Genomic DNA, 19520 nt, shown 5'->3' with positions numbered 1-19520 from the left:
ATATTTTTCCTTCACAGAGAAGTTATATGTTATAGAAGTAATCTGATAAATATTTTAACTTGATCATGAAACCATCATACTTCAAAAGTCACCTAGCTGAAAGATAGGTTTAACTTTCACTGTCACTGTTCTATATCCAATTCCTCAACCATGTTGAGTTCAATACCTATTTTTTTCTCATTTGTAATCACAACCAGAAAGTTATCTCCACAGCTGATTTTTCAATAGTTCCACATAGTACAAAGTTAGTACAATTTTCCCTGCCAAAATCCTAAATAACCTTCACACTAAAATTAGCTAGATGACCTAGGCAGATTTTCAGGGATTTGCAGTTCACACAGTGTCACCAATTTAACAGCTGTAACAAAGCATCTGATTAGATTCTTCATAAAGAATGCAGACAATAAAAAATAAAAAAATCAAAGTCAAATAACTAAATTCACTGAAAATATATACCTTGTCTCCTGAATTTGGTAATTTGCCATGTGCAGGATTTTACATAACTCCACTCTTCTCTCTCTACCAAGAGAGGTAAGAGTCACTGCTGACCTTGTATTTCATTTCTGAAAGTATATTTAATTTGAGATACTTGAATTTCTTATGGATATACAAAAATGACACACATGAGGTAAGACACTCTGAGCATGACCTTGATCCCATCTTTGTGCACATACCCGCCTCCTTGCCAGTCCCTCAAACATTTTCACTTACATTTTAACTTTCTGAATCAAGAGATTATCAAATTTGCTCCACTAAAACCACTTGATACCTAACACTATACAGAAAAACTTCACAACCTTCTGTGAATTTGGAATGCGATTTCCACATGATGGTATATACACATTTACATTTGAATATGTTTTTAATAAGTGTAAGTAATACAAAGACAGATAAATAGATAAATAGCTAGATGGATGGATGGATGGATGGATAGATAGATAGATAGATAGATAGATAGATAGATAGATATTATAGTAACAGTATCAGTGGAATTAAGCCAATGAGTTACATGCAAGAAAAAACAGGGAATCTGTGGCGAAGATGGCATTTTGGTTTCAACAGAAACATAACATTCAAAGAAATGACTGAAAAATCAGACAACCTTTAACTTACATAACATTTATCAAACCTGTCTTAAATTCAAAATATTTAATTGCTAATATAAAGATACCTTTTGTGCTTTAGAATAAGGGGTGCAGTAAGTTTACCACTGCATCAGATCCCATAGAGTACTGCCTTTTGGAGATCTGGGAACCACAAATAGCCCAGCCCATTAGGAAAGCAAGGGTATTATGCTTCACAGAGCTAAGTAATGACACTCAGGCATCATGATTAGAAGTGGAAATGCTTATCTCAAAGTCATCTTCTCCTTCCTAATGTATAACACTGTAACATTAAAAGACCTTCAAAAAGGGTACAGAGACCAAAGGTTCAAAAAGCTGGTAATGCCTTACAAGAACAGTCTGAACCAGTGATAATCTGATATATGCTGTCCATCTCCTTTCAGATGATCACCCAGGTGATAAGCAATTAAGATCTTAACTGTGACTTCTCTATTTTTACTGTAAGTGAAAGGCTTTTGTTCAAGACTACTGCATTCCAAAAGGATGCATTTTTAAGTCTCAAAAGCAGACAAAGCCCAAAGTTGATAAAGCAATCAGATCACACATACAGTTATCACAAGTAATGGGCTTCATTTTCACTCTGCACAAATTCAGCCTATTGGGGTGGTTGAATGAAAGAAATGTTGATTTCAGAATGTGATTATAGCGAAAACTATTTATACATTTTATTAAGCACAATTAATTAAAAATAATAATTTCATGCACTTTTTTTTAACTTTCATTTTAAATATTTGGCTGTGCTGACACGAAGATAGCTTCCGTTGCAACACAGGTCCTGAAACAACAGGTCTGACAGCCTGCATTATGGAAGTCTTAGCATAGGCTGATCCAAAACATCCAAGTCCCAAGTTCCAAGTAACTTGAAAACAGTATGCAACAAGATACCATGAAGTTACATGGAGGTGAAAAAACAGACAAAAAGGTACTGTATACTAATCACAACTATGTTGGGAATTTGCTGAATCAATGTTTAAAATAAGCTTTTAAAAATTTATTTATTTATTTATCCATTCATTCATTTTCATTTATTTATTGTTTTTATATATTTTTATTAATTTTAATACTGGCAAATGTGGAACAAACCAAATTTAAACAAGAATGAAGAAAATCTTTAATAAAATGGATTTTGGTAGCTTACTGAGACAGAATACTCTCAATTTAAAGGGCTTACAAAAACAGTGTAAAGAAAGTATTTACAGTATGAACAATATAAGCAAAACAAGTTATAAGGGAAGCTGGAGAGGTTGTATTTTAGAAGCACACCTATCTGTTGCAGTTATCTTTCACTATTGCCCTGGTTCACAAGCTTCAGTTTCCCCTGCAGCAAGTTGTGTAAATACCAGAGGGACTGGATATTTGAATTGCTTCACTTTCAAACACTTTGCCTTGTTTGGCCTGGCAAAAGAGTAACTGCTCTTAAAGCTGTTGTTTCACTGGCTAGCACACAGCATGAGCACAGCAGCAGACAGCAAGCTGAGCAGTGTGACAAAGAGCACCCCATACACTACTGTACAACCTGTCATTGAAAAGCCTTAGAAAGGCCAAAGACAGGACTTCACCTGCCAGCAATGACATGATTTGAACAAGTTTTTGAAGGAGGAATCTCCTCCCAATTACACTGCAGCACAGAACAGTAAGTAGGATGTGAACTTGTGAACATCCTACTCCTTTAAAGTTATTTCCAGACACTGCTAAGCATTTCTAGGCTCTGCTGAACCTTGTTTCCAGCTAGAAAAGTTGGCAAGAACGCTTCAGGACTTCCTAATTACTGCTTTCCCTTAGATGTAAGTGAACCACTGTCTCCATTGCTGCTATTTTAGTTATAAACAGATAGCTCTGTAGCACATTCCGTGGTTCTTGCATATTGAAAGGCATGTGACTTAATCCATGTAGCTGCACTGCTGTCCAGAATAGGCTGTCTGTCTATGTACTTGGCTCTTCCCTGCTCCAATTACAAGCTAACCCCACTGCAGGATGAGAAAACCTGACCACAACCAATTACCTCCTATTGGCTGGAAGAACTGGAGAAAAGAAAGCAGCTGCAGTGAAGAAACTGAAACACAGCCAGGCATCAACTCCAGCACAAGGTCACCAAAGAAAAGCACACTAAACCATATGGCAATTTGAAAATGGGAAATTACTCATCCCACAAAGTGCCTGACACCTCAAGGTTACAAGAACAATTCACCCTTTGGATACGACTGCTGCAGGGTATATTGCTGCTGTGCTACTTCAGTTGTAAAGGCATTTATTAGTGCTGCAATACTTGATAATACCACTATACTTTTGGACGTGGTATTAGAAGATGCTAAGAAGATGCATGGTATTAGAAAAGCAGGCTTTTTGACATGCTAATTAGAAGATTAGAAATGGTATTAATTGCTGTGTTGAGAATTCTTACTCTATTTCTGACAACAGCTGTGTTTTAACCTGGTTCCCAAACACTACCAAACTATAGCAGTAGTAATACAGTAAATAAAAAGATAGATGAAGCAGTTATTTTATTGTTAATTAAATTTCAAACTAAATTATAGTGTTCAACAGGAGAGTAAAACTTGTATTTTTACAAACTAGACTTGAAAAAAAACTCTAGATGCCCTTAAGCATTTTTAAATTGTTACACTGTTCTGTGAGGAACTCTCCAGGTTTTCATGAATGTTCATGGAAAACTAGTTTCAAGAAAACAGGAATTAAATTTTGCTTTCCTGCCAGCAACCAGGAGTTTTACAGAAATCACTTCAGCCTCAAAATCCAAAGAACTTTCAGGAAAGTTAACATTATTTCAATAAAAATTAATTCTAGCCTATAACATCACCAACTATACTCAGAATACAATACGAAATGTCTTCTTTTTCATCCTATTCCACAGTGGTCCTCTTTTCACTTTTTCTCATTTTCAAACTTTTGCCCCGCCCTCAGGAACACCTCTGCAATCTCTCTATCTGCAAATATATGCATGTTATTCAAAAATAAGGCTATGAGAAAAGTTAATGATCTCTACTCTAGTGCTTGATCTTTCCACTCAAAATTATTTGTCTTTCTCCTTTTTATCATCCAGCAGAAATTGTTTCCCATAAGATTCTAAGGAGCTTAAGTTTGACTGTGTATGTACCAAATACCAATACAAATCATCTGTTATCCAATGAATGTGCAATTCATATTTTGCACATTAATATTTTTATTCAATTTCATTTATATTTTTATCAATGCACTTCAATGGAAGTGGCTGTAGTTATTTCTCTATGTGGAGATCATTAGGTATTGTGGAGTTTACTATGAACAGTTTGTGTAAAAACTAGCCTGAATGAGAAGCTGAGAAATTATACGTGAAAGAAGTATTCTCACTGCCAACCCCACAGGAATTTCTTAATAGGCAAACATTTAAAAAAAAAATCAAAAATTTCAAGACCCATTAAAGAGACTCTCCATTTTTTCATTGCAGATATTCTCCACTGTTTCTGTGTTGCCTGGAGTTTTTTTAAAGTAACAGAAATACAGTAAGAGGGTCAGAAAGCATCAATCTGAGTTTAAAAAAATATATCCCTATTTGGAACTTCATAAAAACACACACATACACACAAAATCATTGATACTACATTTAAAGTATCTAAGTTAGACTTTCCAGTTGCAGTCAACCAGTTAAATATATATAAATTTAAATATAAATACTTATAGTAACATAATTGCAACTCTCTACAGCATGACAACTGGTCCCTGAAAAAGTTGAGTATCATATAATACTGAACTTCCTGGGCTCCTTCCAAAAATAACACTTTCAAACCAAGCTGTCTTGTTAATATGAAAATTATGATGGTGAAAAGAAAGATTTTTTCATATATATCAGCATTTTCACATAATTGGAATCTTTAGTCTCTACTTACTAAACCACAGACATATGAATACCTACCCTGCATTGTTACTGACTGCTGTTATTCCCTTTACTCCAGTCTTCAGTAAACCTCCAATGAGGTTTTCAGGAATCCCACACAATCCAAAACCTACACAAAATACAAGAAAATTGATTATGTAACAAGTGTTTGAAAGAACACAGATAGTTCAGAAGTATGGGAATTAAAAATCCTTTCTGAGTAGAATAAGCTCTTTAGTCAATTAAATAAATCAGCATTTCTGGAAAGAGTTACCCCTAGTACTGAAATCTCCCACTCACCAGATACTTCCCAATTTGGATGAAAGCTGTTTACCCATCAGAGTGGGCCTTTGGGGAAGCGCTCCTAATGTGTGTCCTCAACCCTGTATTCATTATTCCTCCTTCTCTTTCTACCAACTTAACCTTCCTATCTTTGCTGCACATCCCATACAACTTAGCCTGTAATTAGGTGATAAAAATCTGGGAGTCAGAACACCCTTGGGAAGATGTCTAACTGGAATCACAGTAATTTAGATCTCCACAGAGGCACAAGTGCCTCACACTCTATTATGTGAGAATCCAGTACACCTAAAATGAAACACTATGTCACACTACAAGCACTACCTTTTCACAGAACCACTGAATCAATTAGGTTCTAAAAGACCCCTGAGATCAAGGCCAACCTACCTTGGCCTCAAATCTTCTTTTCTTCAAGCAATAACAACAACAAAAAGAGACAAACAAAAACTCAAAATTCCTGCAGAAGGAATTTTGCCGCATTACATATCTCCATTGAAGTTTCCCATGTTTTACAATTAATTACTTCAGCAATATTAAAACAACCTAATAAATAGATAAATCACTTTTTTTTAATGCAGACTGAACAGCATGAAATTGTGGAAAGCATCTACAATATCCAAAAGCTCAGGTCACAGTGAAAGTTAGTATGACACAACTTCTTGACTCTTCTGGAAATGCCTCACATAAGCATTAAGTGTAACATAGATAAGTATTATCTTCACTTCCTAACACAGAAACAGGTTAGGTAATTTGTTCAAGGTCACAGGGACCCAGAAAGGCGGCAGACAAAGGCTATAGCGAATGCTAACATAAAATAATCAAACCAATTTGTATTTATTCACCATGTGAAATAACAATGTTATCTTGAAAATACCCAAGCTCATTTTCTGGATTCAAACAAATAGAGTCCAATTTTTGCTAGTGGGGAAAAAAAACCTAATTATTTTTCTGAGGCTTCTTCCCCTGTGACACAACCTGGATTTTCTCACTGAAAGAGTATACCCCTCATGAGCGGAGTAGGAAACCACTTGTTTAAAAAAACATGGAATTCCATGGATTCTCAAATTAGTTAATAGTAAAAGAAAGAAGGTAAATGAGTAAAAAGCATCTTATTAATATAACATGATTGCTTCCATAAAGAATTTAAATATTTACCACCAACAAGTATAGTTGCCCCATTGGGTATATCTTTTACAGCTTCAACAGGATCAGTGTAAAATTTGGTGTTGCGATGACAGCTGGTAGAAAAATAGCATCCACAAATCTGCAACAACAATAAAATTAACAAGTGAATGAACAAAAGGCATTATACAGTAGCTTTGTAATGAAGACCATGCCTCTAGCTAGATAGGGGAGGAAATAGATAAAAAGAAATATTGCTACTGTAAGTACTAAGCGGAGGGGGAAGGGGGGGAGCCGTGGGGAGGAGGGAGGGAAACACGGTGCAGGTCTCCAAAACAAGAGAATTTCATCCTGAATTACTGACAAATTGTGGCTTTCTGAGAACAGATTTACAAATGCAATTCCTCAGCACGAGTTGGAGCCATCCACAGACTTCTTAAACCTATACATTGCTACATGAGCTTCAAAGACATCCAGACACTAAATATAAACTGCTGAAAGAACGACACACTGCCACAAAATTTGAGTGGAAGCCAAGGAACAACAGGAAGGACAGCATTGTACTGGCAGTATGGTAAGCAGGGACACCCTTCCACACAGTGAACCCTCCCCCAGCTTCCTCGTGCAGTCTTAGAGCTCCCTGTGTTGTTGAAGAACAGCTCAGAATCAAGAAGACTCCAAGGAATGCATGAACTGTGGAGGACAAGAGGGAAATCAATACAAACCCCACCCCCAAACCTGGACCTTACAGTGCAAAGCCATTACACAGTAGTCATCACAACTTACGCATGTACCATGATGCCTTAGGTCACAGCTACCTTTTTTTCTCTTTAAGTATTTACCACTAATAATTAATGCATTAATACTACGCAAGCATTTGTTCAGGCACCAGAAGAAAAACTGACACTTAAGTCACTATGTTGAAACAGTCACAATAAATTCAGAAAATCTGGAAGCTAAAGTACTACCTACTGGTGTTTCAACTTCTAGCTTGATAGCAAAAGTGAAAAATTTATATTGTGAAAGAGGGAGAAGAATTAATAAATCAGCAAGGAAATCTACACATTTTAAAGACAACAGTCCAATTCTTCCCTGAAGAGTTACCTTAAGAATTACCTACAGTTACAATCAGGGCAACAATCTTTGGCTCGGTTTCAATATTACACAAGCTGTCCTCTTTATAAAATTAAACCTGCAAGAGTTTATACTGAATATTAAGTAAACCTTTCTGAATGGAAGCTTACCTCCTTCCCAGTGGAAACACTAATGTTGCTCTGCTTTGATGCGCTCAATAAAAAGTCAGTATGTGGGTCGTAAGAAACAATGTCATGTGAGAAAAACTACAACAGCCTTCTGCATGCTAAATTATACTATGCATGTTTCACCACTGATCCATGGCATTCAAAAAGTCATGGAGTCAGGTGCAGTCCCTTGAGACTTCCCTGAGGGAAACATTGTGCCCATCTTTAAAAAGGGTAAAAGGAGGATCCCAGGAATTACCAACCTGTCAGCCTCACCTCTGTGCCTGGGAAGATCATGGAACAGACCTTCCTAGAAGCTGTGCTAAGGCACATGGAGGACAAAGAGGTCATCTAGGACAGCCAACACAGCTTCAGGCAAGTCCTGCCTGACCAACCTAGTGACCTTCTGTGGGGGAGTGACCACATCAGTGGACAAGAGAAGGGCTACAGATTCATCTGCACTTCTGTAAAGCCTTTGACACAGTTCCCCACAACATCTTTGTCTAATTTGGAGAGAGATGGATTTGATTGCATGGATTTGGTGGATGAGGAATTGGTTGGATGGCCACATCCAGAGCAGAGTGGACAATGACTCAGAGTCCTGATGAATATTGGTGATGCCTGGTGTCCCTCAGGGACTGGTACTGGGACCACAACTGCTTAGTATCTTCATCAATGACAAAGAGAGATCAAGTACACCCTCAGCCAGTTTGTAGGTAACACCCAGCTATCCAGCGCAGCTGACACCCTGAGGGGCAGGAAGCCATCCAGAGGGACCTGGACAAGCTCAAGAAGTCAGCCATGGGAATCTTACAGGGTTCCACAAGGCCAAATGCAAGGTGCTCCATCTGCATCAGGGAAATCACAGGCCTGAGTACAGACTGGGAGAAGAACTCATTGACTCATAGGTGCTGCTGGTGGTTGAGAGGCTGGACATGACCTAGCCATGAGTACTCACAGCCCAGAGAGCCAAATGTGTCCTGGGCTGCATCCAGAGCCCACCGTGGGCAGCAGGGGAGGGAGGGGATTGTGCCACTCTGCTTCACTCTGCTGAGACCCACCTGGAGCACTGCATCCAGCTCTGGGGTCCTCTGAACAGGAAAGACATGGACCTATCAGAGCAGGTCCAGAGGAGTGTTAAGTGCTGGCAGCCTTGGGAATCACAGTACAACAGGGCTGCAATAAGGCTCAAGGGCCAGGGCTGGAGGGAGGCCGGGCCTCTGCTGTGTCCCTGTACCCCTGCATAGGAAAATATTTCAGAGGCCATGTGGTACCTTTTCTTTAATCTTCCCGTGTGCAACACTGGTGAACAGAGCAGCATGTGTTACAAAAGCATGCATTTGCAGGTTGGATGCCTCTAATGAGTGTATCTGCTCTTCTATCCTAAATATGTTCCTCTCAGTCCCTTTCCTACCCACCCTGTCATTTGAGAGCAATGGGCTTTCGGGGACCTGAGGCACCAGGGATCACCTATGCTTCCCTGCACACCAAAGCAGCAAGCTAAGATCTCAGGAACGGGCAGCAATTCTGGTAGGTTTAAGAAAGTAACATGGAGACAGATGAGCTCCTAGAATAATCAACAGAATTTAAGTAAATTATCTGGAAAAGCAAAAATATGACTTAGTAAAACAAAATCTGAAAGTGTTAAGATTTCTACGTAAGGATATCAGAAGCAGTAAACACAGGCATGAGAAGGTGAGCTTTATCAACTAAAATAAACTAAGAAAAGCCACAGAGACACTTCTGGACGAAGCGACAAAAAATAACTTCGCTATGGTTACATGTGGGCTGGAAACCATTAAATCTGCGAGGTTTGGCGGCCGCTTCCTACAGGAAGGGCAAAGCAAGCGAGCGAGGGAGCTGCACGGCTGCACAGCACACGTTTATGGAAAGCGGTAGATGGCGGGGCTGCCAGCAAGCTCCGCACACCTGCTCCCCACCTCCGGGCGAGGAGGCGGTGAGAGCAACACGGGAATACACAGTAACACACTGTAACTATGCCGCCTTCTGAAATGATGGGGAACTAAATAAAAAAAAAAAAAATTAAATATAAAAACAAGACCAAAAAACCTCATAGTCAACTCTCCATGCCGCCTCTCAAGGTCACCGCACCCCACCCGCCGCCGGGCCCGGGCCTGCAGCGGGGCCGCTCTCTGCCCTCCCTCCTCGCCCCCGCGCCTGCGGGACTCCCGCGGGACAAACCCCTCGAGAACAAAGCCATCGCTTCCCCGCGGGGCGGGAAGCCTCTCCCGCGGGGCCGCAGGGCGGCCGCCGCCCGGGGCTCGGTCACCCCCCGCGACACAGGCCGATCCCGGCGCGGACAGCCGCGAGTGGGCTCCCCGCCAAAGTCTCCCGGTGGGCAAGGCCAGGCGGAGGGGCTCGGACCCGCCTTCCCCGCCGCCCCTCGCCCTTACCTCAGCCTTGCGCGCGGCGGGGAGGAGGATGCGGCGGCCGAGGGGCGCCAGGAGGAATTTGAACGCCGCCATCTTCGCGCTGCGCGGCTCTCGGGGAGCGGAGCGGGGGTCGCGGGCCGGGCCGAGCCGGGGCGGCGGCTGTGGGAGCCCAACGCGGACGAGGGGGAGCGGGAGCGGCGGGACGGCGGATCCGCGAGCGGAGGGAGGGCGAGGGGCTCGGCCCTGACGTGCGCTGACGTCGGTGCGCCCGAGGCGGGGCCGCCAACCGAGGGGGACCGGAGGGTTGAGCGGCTCTCGGCTCCCCTCGGCCACCGGCCCTGTCCGGGACCGGGGAGAGCTGTCCAGCCGCCCCCGCGGCTGCCGAGCACACGCAGCCCGTCCCGGGCGCTGTCCCACGGGAGGGAGCAGCCCCCATTGATAGCTACCAGTGATACCCCGCTCCATCGTCAGCGGTTTTGTTCATAAAATCCCTCAGAACCCGCGCAAAACACAGGTGGGCAAAATGTATCAATCAGCGGCGCTTCAGTGTTACAATGCCACAATCACTTCAGAAAACAAGAGCTGTTCCTGTTTTCCTTTCCTTTTCCCTCTTTTCCTTTCCACGATTTCCACAAATGGACAACTGAGATGTGCAATCTCACCTGTTTCCCCTGTGAAGTTAAGGTGGCTTAAATTTCTGTGCTGTCACTTTGTGACCAAGGGCTAGCATCACGGGAATTAAGGAAAAGGCAGAGGCTTTTCAGTGGTTAAGTTTCCAGTGCATAGTCCTCAGGGTGACCCAGACTCCCGTAAGCACATGGTCTCCAAAGAGCTCTGGGATGCTATGTTTGGGTGGGAAAATGTTACTAGAATAGATGTATACTTTTTGAAGCAGCAGCCACATGATGTGAACTGCTGGCCCTTCTGCTGCTGCCAGAAGGAAAATTCAAAGCATGCCTCTGCTATTATTTACACTTTCTAAAAATACCCCACATGATCAGTGCATGCCCTAACGATGCCCAATGCAACAGAAGAATTCACAGAAAAAATGTGAGAAGCTGTTTAGAGACAGGAAAAGAGAAATTCTCCTCACACACATGACAGGAGGTCACACTTCTGCCAGGTCATGCTGACCTTTGTCTTGTTTCCAGGCTGTTTCCAACACAGCTGCCAGCCTCACTAATTTGCCATTGTGGTAATCAACATGCAGAAGGACAAGTTACAAGGAAAACAAGGCCTTCAGAGTGTGCTGCTTTGTCTACAAAGTGTTCTTGCACAACCTGTCCATTTTATTCAGAACCTACCTGGTGGTGATCCGTGGCCTGCGGCATGCCATTCTCTTATACGACCATTTTAAAAGGTGCTGGTTCCTGTACTTACAGTTCACGTAACAGGCAAACCTTGCAGATACCAGTGAAGTGTGGTGGGGACACCTTCACTGTCATGAAGGTTTTCAGTTGTTTTGGGGTTTTTTTTCTAGTTATTCACCATATTTAGTTAGTCAGTTAAGTGTGGGGCAATTCCAAGTGAAAAAAGCTACAAATTACGGGGGCATAATGAACTAAAACCAAAATAAAAGCACAGCTTGTATTCTTCCAGGACTAAGCATTAGTAGAAAAGTTTCACAGGACTGGATTTCTGAACCTTGGTTCTACCTAAATTTCATATTAACAAGTAAATTCCTTACGAAAACTTGTCTAAAGAAAGTTTATTCTCTTCAGTTCAGTAAGTTATCTTTCTTTGAACCAACAGTGTGCACTCTAGAACTTACCAAAGAGTTCAGTGTTGAGTATTTGTTATATATCCAGCTAGCACTTATTTTGCATAGAGTTTGCACTATTTGGGATTCCAATAGTGTTCCTTCTTGCAGACTGAAGGAAGGGGGCTAACTGCATGCAGTAGGTATAGTGATGAGTACTAATATTTCCTTGGAACATCTATTATGCAAAACTGGTTATTCTACTTACATAAATTAGTTTATGAACTAAATTTTCCTCACCAGGTACTAAGATTATGTAAAACTAATTTTTAAAAAAATTGCAAAGTTTACATTCTTTGGACTGCAAGCATTTTATTTTGGCTTAGAAAAGCTCCAAACGTGACTGAAAGAGTAGATAAAATAATTTGTTCTGGAGTAGCTTAGAAAGGAGAGTAGATCATCAACTTTTTCTTTAACATGTCTTAAAGCTCTTCACACAACAAGAACTACAACTAAGCACCCAATGCGAAACAAGTCTCTAAAATGATCAAGACTTTTTCAGTATCTTATTTTCTTTAGCGAAGTAAGTCACATGACTGCAGTAAATGTGAGTCAAAACACTTTCCAAATTCAACAGCGTTTACAAATGAGGAGAGTTTTGAGCCCTTGGTGCCCAAAACAAGTCAGCAGGTAGACATTCTGGAGCTACTACAGGTTAATCATTATATACACTGTATAACACCAGCTTACTTATACTACTACTACGCATAAGATGTCAAAGTCAGCACACCAATACGGTGAAATAATATTGCCCAAAGAAGCCATCAAAGAGTTAGCAGATAGTTCGGAGGTTTGATTTACCTGCAAAGGGGCAGGAACTGGAATTCTGAGGTAAAGAACTTTGTTTCTAGATTATTTTTTTTTCTTAAATTCATTTGTACTTGACCTAGGCTTTAGCTAAATTTACCTTTCTTTCAGACCCACTGGAACTTGGCAGGAAAATTCAGTTAGTGAGGCATGAAAACCATATATGGAGCCACAGAGAAGGGAAAGCTCATTTAACTATGCAGCAACTAGAACACAGAGACACCACCTAAACTTACCTTCAACATGTTAATAGGTCCCAGTTCTGAAACAAGAGTTTGGTGGTTCGGTACTTTTGATTACTACTCAAAATACTAAAGTATTTTTTATATTATTAATTTAAGAGCACTTGCAACTCATCTTTGAAAAGTGCGATGAACCTGATTCCCTTGATATGGGATGGCAAGTCAAAGAAAATTGAAGCACTATTTCATGGCATCCTCACATTCCTGTGACAATAGAGTGCTACAGGGAAAATGAACAAAGGGAGGATATAAAACTTATGATACTGATCTAAAGGCATTAAATAATTATAAATATGGCAAGAATATGAAAACACTGATGAGCTCTGTGCAATACATTCAACAATTTTAGGATCAATTCATAGCACTTACAGGATATGTAAGTAACTAGGGGAAGACAAAAGGGCTGCTACTTACATGACTAATGATCACACTAGCAAGCCACTAAAACTTAATTTTTCAACTTATTAACAAGATTTCAGTGAAAGGAAGGTCATTACAATGAAAAATTAATATTTACAAGTCTTACTAAAACTATACATGTTAAAAGTCAGAAGGGATTTGACAAATGAAAGTTCAAACAAAATTAAATAAAAACACCAAAGGCAAAATTCAATTGGAAAACAAACAAGCAATAACAAAACCTCCCAAACCCTAAAAGCCATTTTCTAGATGGTTATGGAAATGTAAAGCAAATGAGAGAAGCACAGAGCCAAGGTTTTTGAAGGAAACAACACTTGGACCTGTTGAGGAATATCTTTGCTAACTTTCCTTTTATAGTCCTAATCTTAAAGTAAAGAGGAATACCAAACTTTGAAAGGATAGTGAAGCTACATAATAAGGAAGAACCAACATCCCTTTGGCAAGGGCAGTTCTTTATCCCTGAAGGACTTCTTGAGCAGATATTAAGTCCTCAAACATTTTTGTTACAGTGAATATTGTAGTAGAATACTAGAGCTCATCTAATTAAGATTTTTTTTTAATTTAAAAATTTAAAATAAAACTGAAAAAAAATTAAACCAAACCAACCAAACAAAAACCCCCCTAACTGGATGAGGTTTGTGAAAAACAATCTTAGGGGACTTTTTTTTGTTTGTTTTGTACTTGTCCAGTTTTCTATATACTAGACTCATATTTTAGGTAGAATGTCCTACTTTCATATAAATTATACAGAAGCTTCTATATCTTGTCAGACTATCATATCATTATTACAAGCTAAGACAAGCAACTATGAAGAACTTCTTAGAAGCCACAGAATGTTTTATATTTGGGCAAAATTCGAGAATTAAAATTACCGCAGCAAATTATTAACCTTGACAGCACTTGAGAAGTAGCCACTGAAATAGCAGCAGTTAAATAAAGAGTTAAGTTGTTACTGCAATTTGGTAGTCTTAAAAAAAATGACAAAACTTCAAACTTTCTCCCCACTGCAAATGCTGCATCTCAATTCAAAACCACAGGACTTACAAGGTCTAATTATACAGCACTTAAAATTAAGGTGTCATTTTTCTTTAAATAGAACCACAAAGTCTGTTACTCAGCATGATCCTTGGCACTTCTATTCACATTTATATATTCCTCATTTAGTAACTGATGTTAATACTGTCTGAATAAGTTAAGTGAAATAACCTTTGACAGTGACAGTCGGTATGTCTAATAGTTCTGGAGAAAGGATAAGTGCCTTATCATTCCTTTACAGCAGGAGTGAGGAAAATCCAAAATGCCTATTCAGCAGATATTTACAGACATCAGCTGCACAAGTTCCATATGTTTGTGTATTGATATTTATGGAGGATGGTATAAATTCCTATTCAGAAAATGCTACTACCCTCTGACCCCTCACATTTGCCAGGAATTTTCTGCTGCAAGAACACAAGAGAACAGAAAAGTCTTTTCCCCCACACCCTCTAGTAAAACTGAAAGAATGAGGTTTTTACACTCCATACCAATGGTGCTGTAAGGGTAAACATAGCAGAAGTGGCTACGGAAACAAGAAACTGTAAACAGGAATCCTGAGCAGCTGTCATAGGGCCAGTCCATTCATGTTTGGTAGCACTGCTGTAACAGGCTTTTCTGGATTCTGCAATGCAAACATTAATAAGCTGCAGTGGGTTCCTTCAAACAAACCTCAAGAGCAACAAAATGTACCATAAAAACAGAACCAAGGAAGACTTTGTAAAACTGCTACCAAAGCAATTTTATTCCTTCGGTTTGATACACAACATATAAAAACAAATACAGAGCCTTAGTAAGATTATGCAGGTATTCTTTTGCAGAGGCTGTACACGGCAAATAGATCACATGCACACAGCCTATCCCACACCTCGCTAGTGCTATACAATAAGACTACAGGGCCAAGCTGCCAGAGCTGTAAATGAAGACAGGCAACACCTGCCTGGCTGGCAGGTTTCACCTGCAACTGTGGTTTCCTCTTTGAAACTTGGACTTTGCCATCTACTTTATGGGTGTGGAGCTTAATTGGAAAGCACCATTTTGTCTGCAAGAATCTAGCACACAAACTCATGCATGTAATCTAAGCCCTTGTAATTACTTTTCATCTACTGACAAGGGAGACAATTCTATGCATGCACTGACAAAACCAAGTGCCCATCCATCTTCCATCTGCTTTGGATGCTAATTTTTTTGCCTGATTCTTTTGGTCCATCCAACTGCAGAAGGAGCAGCTGTCTGGAGTCCAGAACAGCTTCCCCCTTACAGTGGGAAGCTCATCAATGGCTTGCTTAGTATTCTCAACAGTCCAAAACTTGCACATCTAAAAGCAGACCGTCCCTTACTGTGACATTTCATTTCTCAGTAACAAGCAAATTAACAGAATTAGTAAGGAATATAACAACTTTCACACAGGATATATGGCAAAATATGAAACTTTTGCTGTTAATTTTTTTTGGAAGGTAATTTAAAATGAACTACAATTCACTCCTCCATCTTTTTAAAAGGCCTCTTAGAATCCATTAGTCTTAGAGTATCATGTTTTCTTTCAGCTATCTCCTGGTTTTGGTAAAGTATATCTGTCTGATTTTAAAACTGGTTCTACAAATACACACTCAGAAGGAGCTCTGAAGCCTGCTAAGACTAAGCAGCAGATTTCCTGCATTTACAAGCACACAGTTGCTTGTTGCAAAGCTCTTGGGTTTCTTGCTCTCAATTTCACCATGTCCAAACATGTCATCAGAGATCCTGACAGTTTGTTTCAGGCAGTCTGAAGCCATACCGTAACTGCTCACTGAAGACTTCCATGCTCTGGTTTTCGGGTTTTGCAGAGCTTCAGTACACACAATCATTTCACACTGACATCAATTCCATGAGACGTCTTGGTTAAAAGCTGCACTGTACTGAGCGTGTTGGTGACACCCCGTGACATCCTGCTGAACTCTAACACAAATGGCTTCGAGGTCTTTGACATTTGTCTTCTTAGCACCAATGCCTGTCCTCACTTAAGGCTAGCAGGCCCCAATAAAGTGCTACCTCTGTACCAAGTTTTGCATAGAGAACATTAAGTAGCAATGGTAACCAGCAAAAATTGATAGAAACTAATTACTATGGGAATGGCAAAAAGGTCTCAACATTCCCACCTAATTTTAGAATGTATAATTCACATAACTAGATCATTTATCCAAGTGATAAACATGATGCTTTGTGCTCGTAGCACATTTATATTGTTAATAAGTTCAAGCAAGCACTTGAAGAATTTCACTTAGGTTGCAAGTTAGGCTCAACAGCAATCAGAAAATCTGTCAACAATATTGGATTTTTCATTTACCTCACAGGGTAAAACTTTGATTATCATTATCATAGTTTGCCACTTCAGCAGCTGTGGACTGTAACAGAGGAATTACCTGTGACAAGATTAGGTCTTCAAAATCAGTAGGTTTATATTTATTTTCTCATGACTACGAAAGATGGGGTATTTAGTTGAACATAGGCTCAAGAGGGTACTCTTGGCAGTCACACTTACAAGTAGCAGATTTCCAGCAAGCCAACCAGAACACCACAGACACTTCCCATCCTCCTCCACACTTAACATACAACAAACAGGAGCTTGTTGCTCAAGCAAGAGCAGTGCATCAATTTGCATGGCTGAACATCCAACTGCAGTACTGGAAAAGGGGTAAGGAGGCTTTTAATACAGATGAGCCTTCCAGCCACATTCATGTGAAAGATACAATCATGTAAGCACAACTTCAAAGTAGGAAGAAGGGGCAAGAGAGCAGAGCAGCTGATTAAACTAATTTTCTTCCAAGAGTAATGCTTGCCAGACTAAGGCATGACACCTGTCTTGTGTATACCTCAGGTACACATTTTTTCTTAGCCATTGCATGATCCTTTCAGGAATGTTGATTGGTTGGTTTGGGTTTTTTTTTTTCCTCAAGACAAACCCCAGAAGAGCAATAAAAACTTTAATGCTAAGTGCTATGTAGGTTAATACAACACCCCACTTAGTGGATTTAATTTTGCTATGATCCAAGGGAATTAACTGTACAAAACCTCTTACAGAGGCAAAAAACTTCAGTAAAAGCCAAATAAAGGTTCTCTCAGGGTGCGCTACACAGAACAGTTTCGGAAGGAAGCTACAGTATCATTTTACAGGCATTCAGATCAGCTTGAGGATTCAGCCGCACACTAGGTCTGTGCAAGAAACGGGCAGCATTCAGCCAAATAAGTGAGCTGACATTGCACACCAAACTAGCACATGACTCTAGAATTAATACAATTAAAGATGGGAACATGCAGTAACTGACAAGAGTCTGTTTGACTAAAGAACGTTACTTCTGTGTTTGCTTTAAGTTGTTGGGAAATAATACCATAAATTACAAACGTAGTGATCTGTAACATTTGGAGACTAGGATGAAGACTGATGTATGCAAGTTCTCCCAGAGCAACACTGATAGAAGCCAATAAATGATGTGGCTGGCACAGCATTCCCCTGGATGAAGGCATACAGAGTACACACCATTCTTCGTTCATTAACCATGTAATAGAAAAACTCAGGTTTCCTTGCCTGTTGAAAGTAAACCATTTCATTACTTATAGAAGATTGTACAGAAGGTTTATTATTCCTTTTTGAAAAGAACTTGCTTCAGATCTCCCTCAAACAGTAAGAAGTTCCTGTAAGTCAGTCTTTAATGCTTCCCTCTTCTAAGGACATCACTTTAGCAGAGAGCAGTTCCAACATCAAAGTTCAGTGAATGCCACTCTAATAACCAGAAATCAAACTGCTGAATCACCTTCTATGTTCAGAACCTATTTTGATTCTGGTACCACGCTGTGCCAGTAGCAGGCTGTAAGAAAGCAGCTGTTTTATATTTTGTCAGGGCACCACCTGAACTATAAACAAAGTAGAAAGCAGGTAGAACAAAGAACATCCATATAAGATCAGGCAAACAGAAATATGACACACCTGCAATTTCTACTAATCATTGGCATTCACATACCTCTCCAAAATAAATATATTTCACATATATTGACAACAAAGTTAAAATTCCATTACAGATCACACTTATCCTCTGATTTTACATTTGGCATTGAAAATATGGATATCAAATGCTCTGAACTCAATACATTTCAGAGTAAATACACAGCCTCATATTAAGAGGGCTGACTGAATTTGATACTGTCCTATATAATGTCCTGAATAATGACATTATGAATAATGCCATGACATTATTCCATATGACTCTAGATTCTGGAAATCATTTCATAGTCCTTAATCCCGCAGACAAGAAGGAAATCTTTGGTAACTATTTTCCACTGTTTTAGCATTACTCTGAATAATTTCCAGTTTTACTCCCCTTCCCTGGTAACTGTAAAGTGACAAAGTGAAAGAGGCAGAACGTACATCTCCTCTTTTGAACTTGAGGAATGTCTGACAGGTGATTACCATACTGTTGACCATCAGATATTATTACAGATATTATTAGCTACAACAAATGCATGAAGCTCACATACAATAAATAAAGACCTCTGTTTCATATTTTCTGGGCATAAATACAAATATTTATTTTGCATATATTCAAGAGCAGAAATATCTACCTCAAACAATACAGTGATGAAAGACAGGTGGAAGACCAAATATTCTGCAACACATTTTAATAAATTTAGTTTCTCTCAAGTATTTTTATAACCTACACTTCCTATACTCCTCAACTAATTATTCATGCTTGCAAAATAAGGGCATATATTTTTGAAATCACAGTAATTCAGTGTCATTCTAAGATGCTGTACCAAATACAGTCTTATAACTTCTGCCAGTTTCTACAGGACCTGAAGCATGTTATACTTTCTTTATTTGCTACAAACTCAAGCTTAAACTAGCTGAATACATCTGTAGTAACACCCATGATACCATCCTTGTTAGCTTTAAACACAATTTTGACCACAGACTCTAAAACTGTTAGGAATCTGCTAGATAAGGGACAAGTTTAATCTCTTTTGAGTCTTGTTTAATCAGGTCTGATCTATTTTTTCTATCTCTGTAATTCCATTAATTTTTTCCATTACTAACTACTTCCAGCTCCACACATAACCGATTTTTCCCCTTTTTTTTTTTTTTTTTTTTTTTTTTTTTTTTTTTTTAACATTAGGAGTCAGTTTATAACCAAAGCAAGCAGTAAGAAATCCAATGATCATCAGGCCTCATAATCTCTGG

At 39.6% G+C, this 19520-nt stretch overlaps 1 protein-coding gene across 1 annotated transcript in view; it reads right to left on the bottom strand.

Moving 5' to 3' along the window:
• The window catches only part of OXCT1 (3-oxoacid CoA-transferase 1), an 81199-nt gene extending 70930 nt beyond the window's left edge, over positions 1-10269 (bottom strand). Inside the window, exons 1-3 of the mRNA XM_010395207.4 lie at positions 10070-10269; positions 6448-6556; positions 5032-5122 (exon numbers count right to left, since the gene is read on the bottom strand). Of these exons, the coding sequence (XP_010393509.1) occupies positions 5032-5122; positions 6448-6556; positions 10070-10141 (272 nt within the window). The 5' untranslated portion in view covers positions 10142-10269. The remainder of the gene's footprint in view (positions 1-5031; positions 5123-6447; positions 6557-10069) is intronic.
• Between the last annotated feature and the right edge of the window lie 9251 nt (positions 10270-19520).

The sequence above is a fragment of the Corvus cornix genome, chromosome Z (genome assembly GCF_000738735.6).
Source record: "Corvus cornix cornix isolate S_Up_H32 chromosome Z, ASM73873v5, whole genome shotgun sequence".
NCBI classification, from domain to species: domain Eukaryota; kingdom Metazoa; phylum Chordata; class Aves; order Passeriformes; family Corvidae; genus Corvus; species Corvus cornix.
This window is presented reverse-complemented; position numbering and strand designations above follow the sequence as displayed.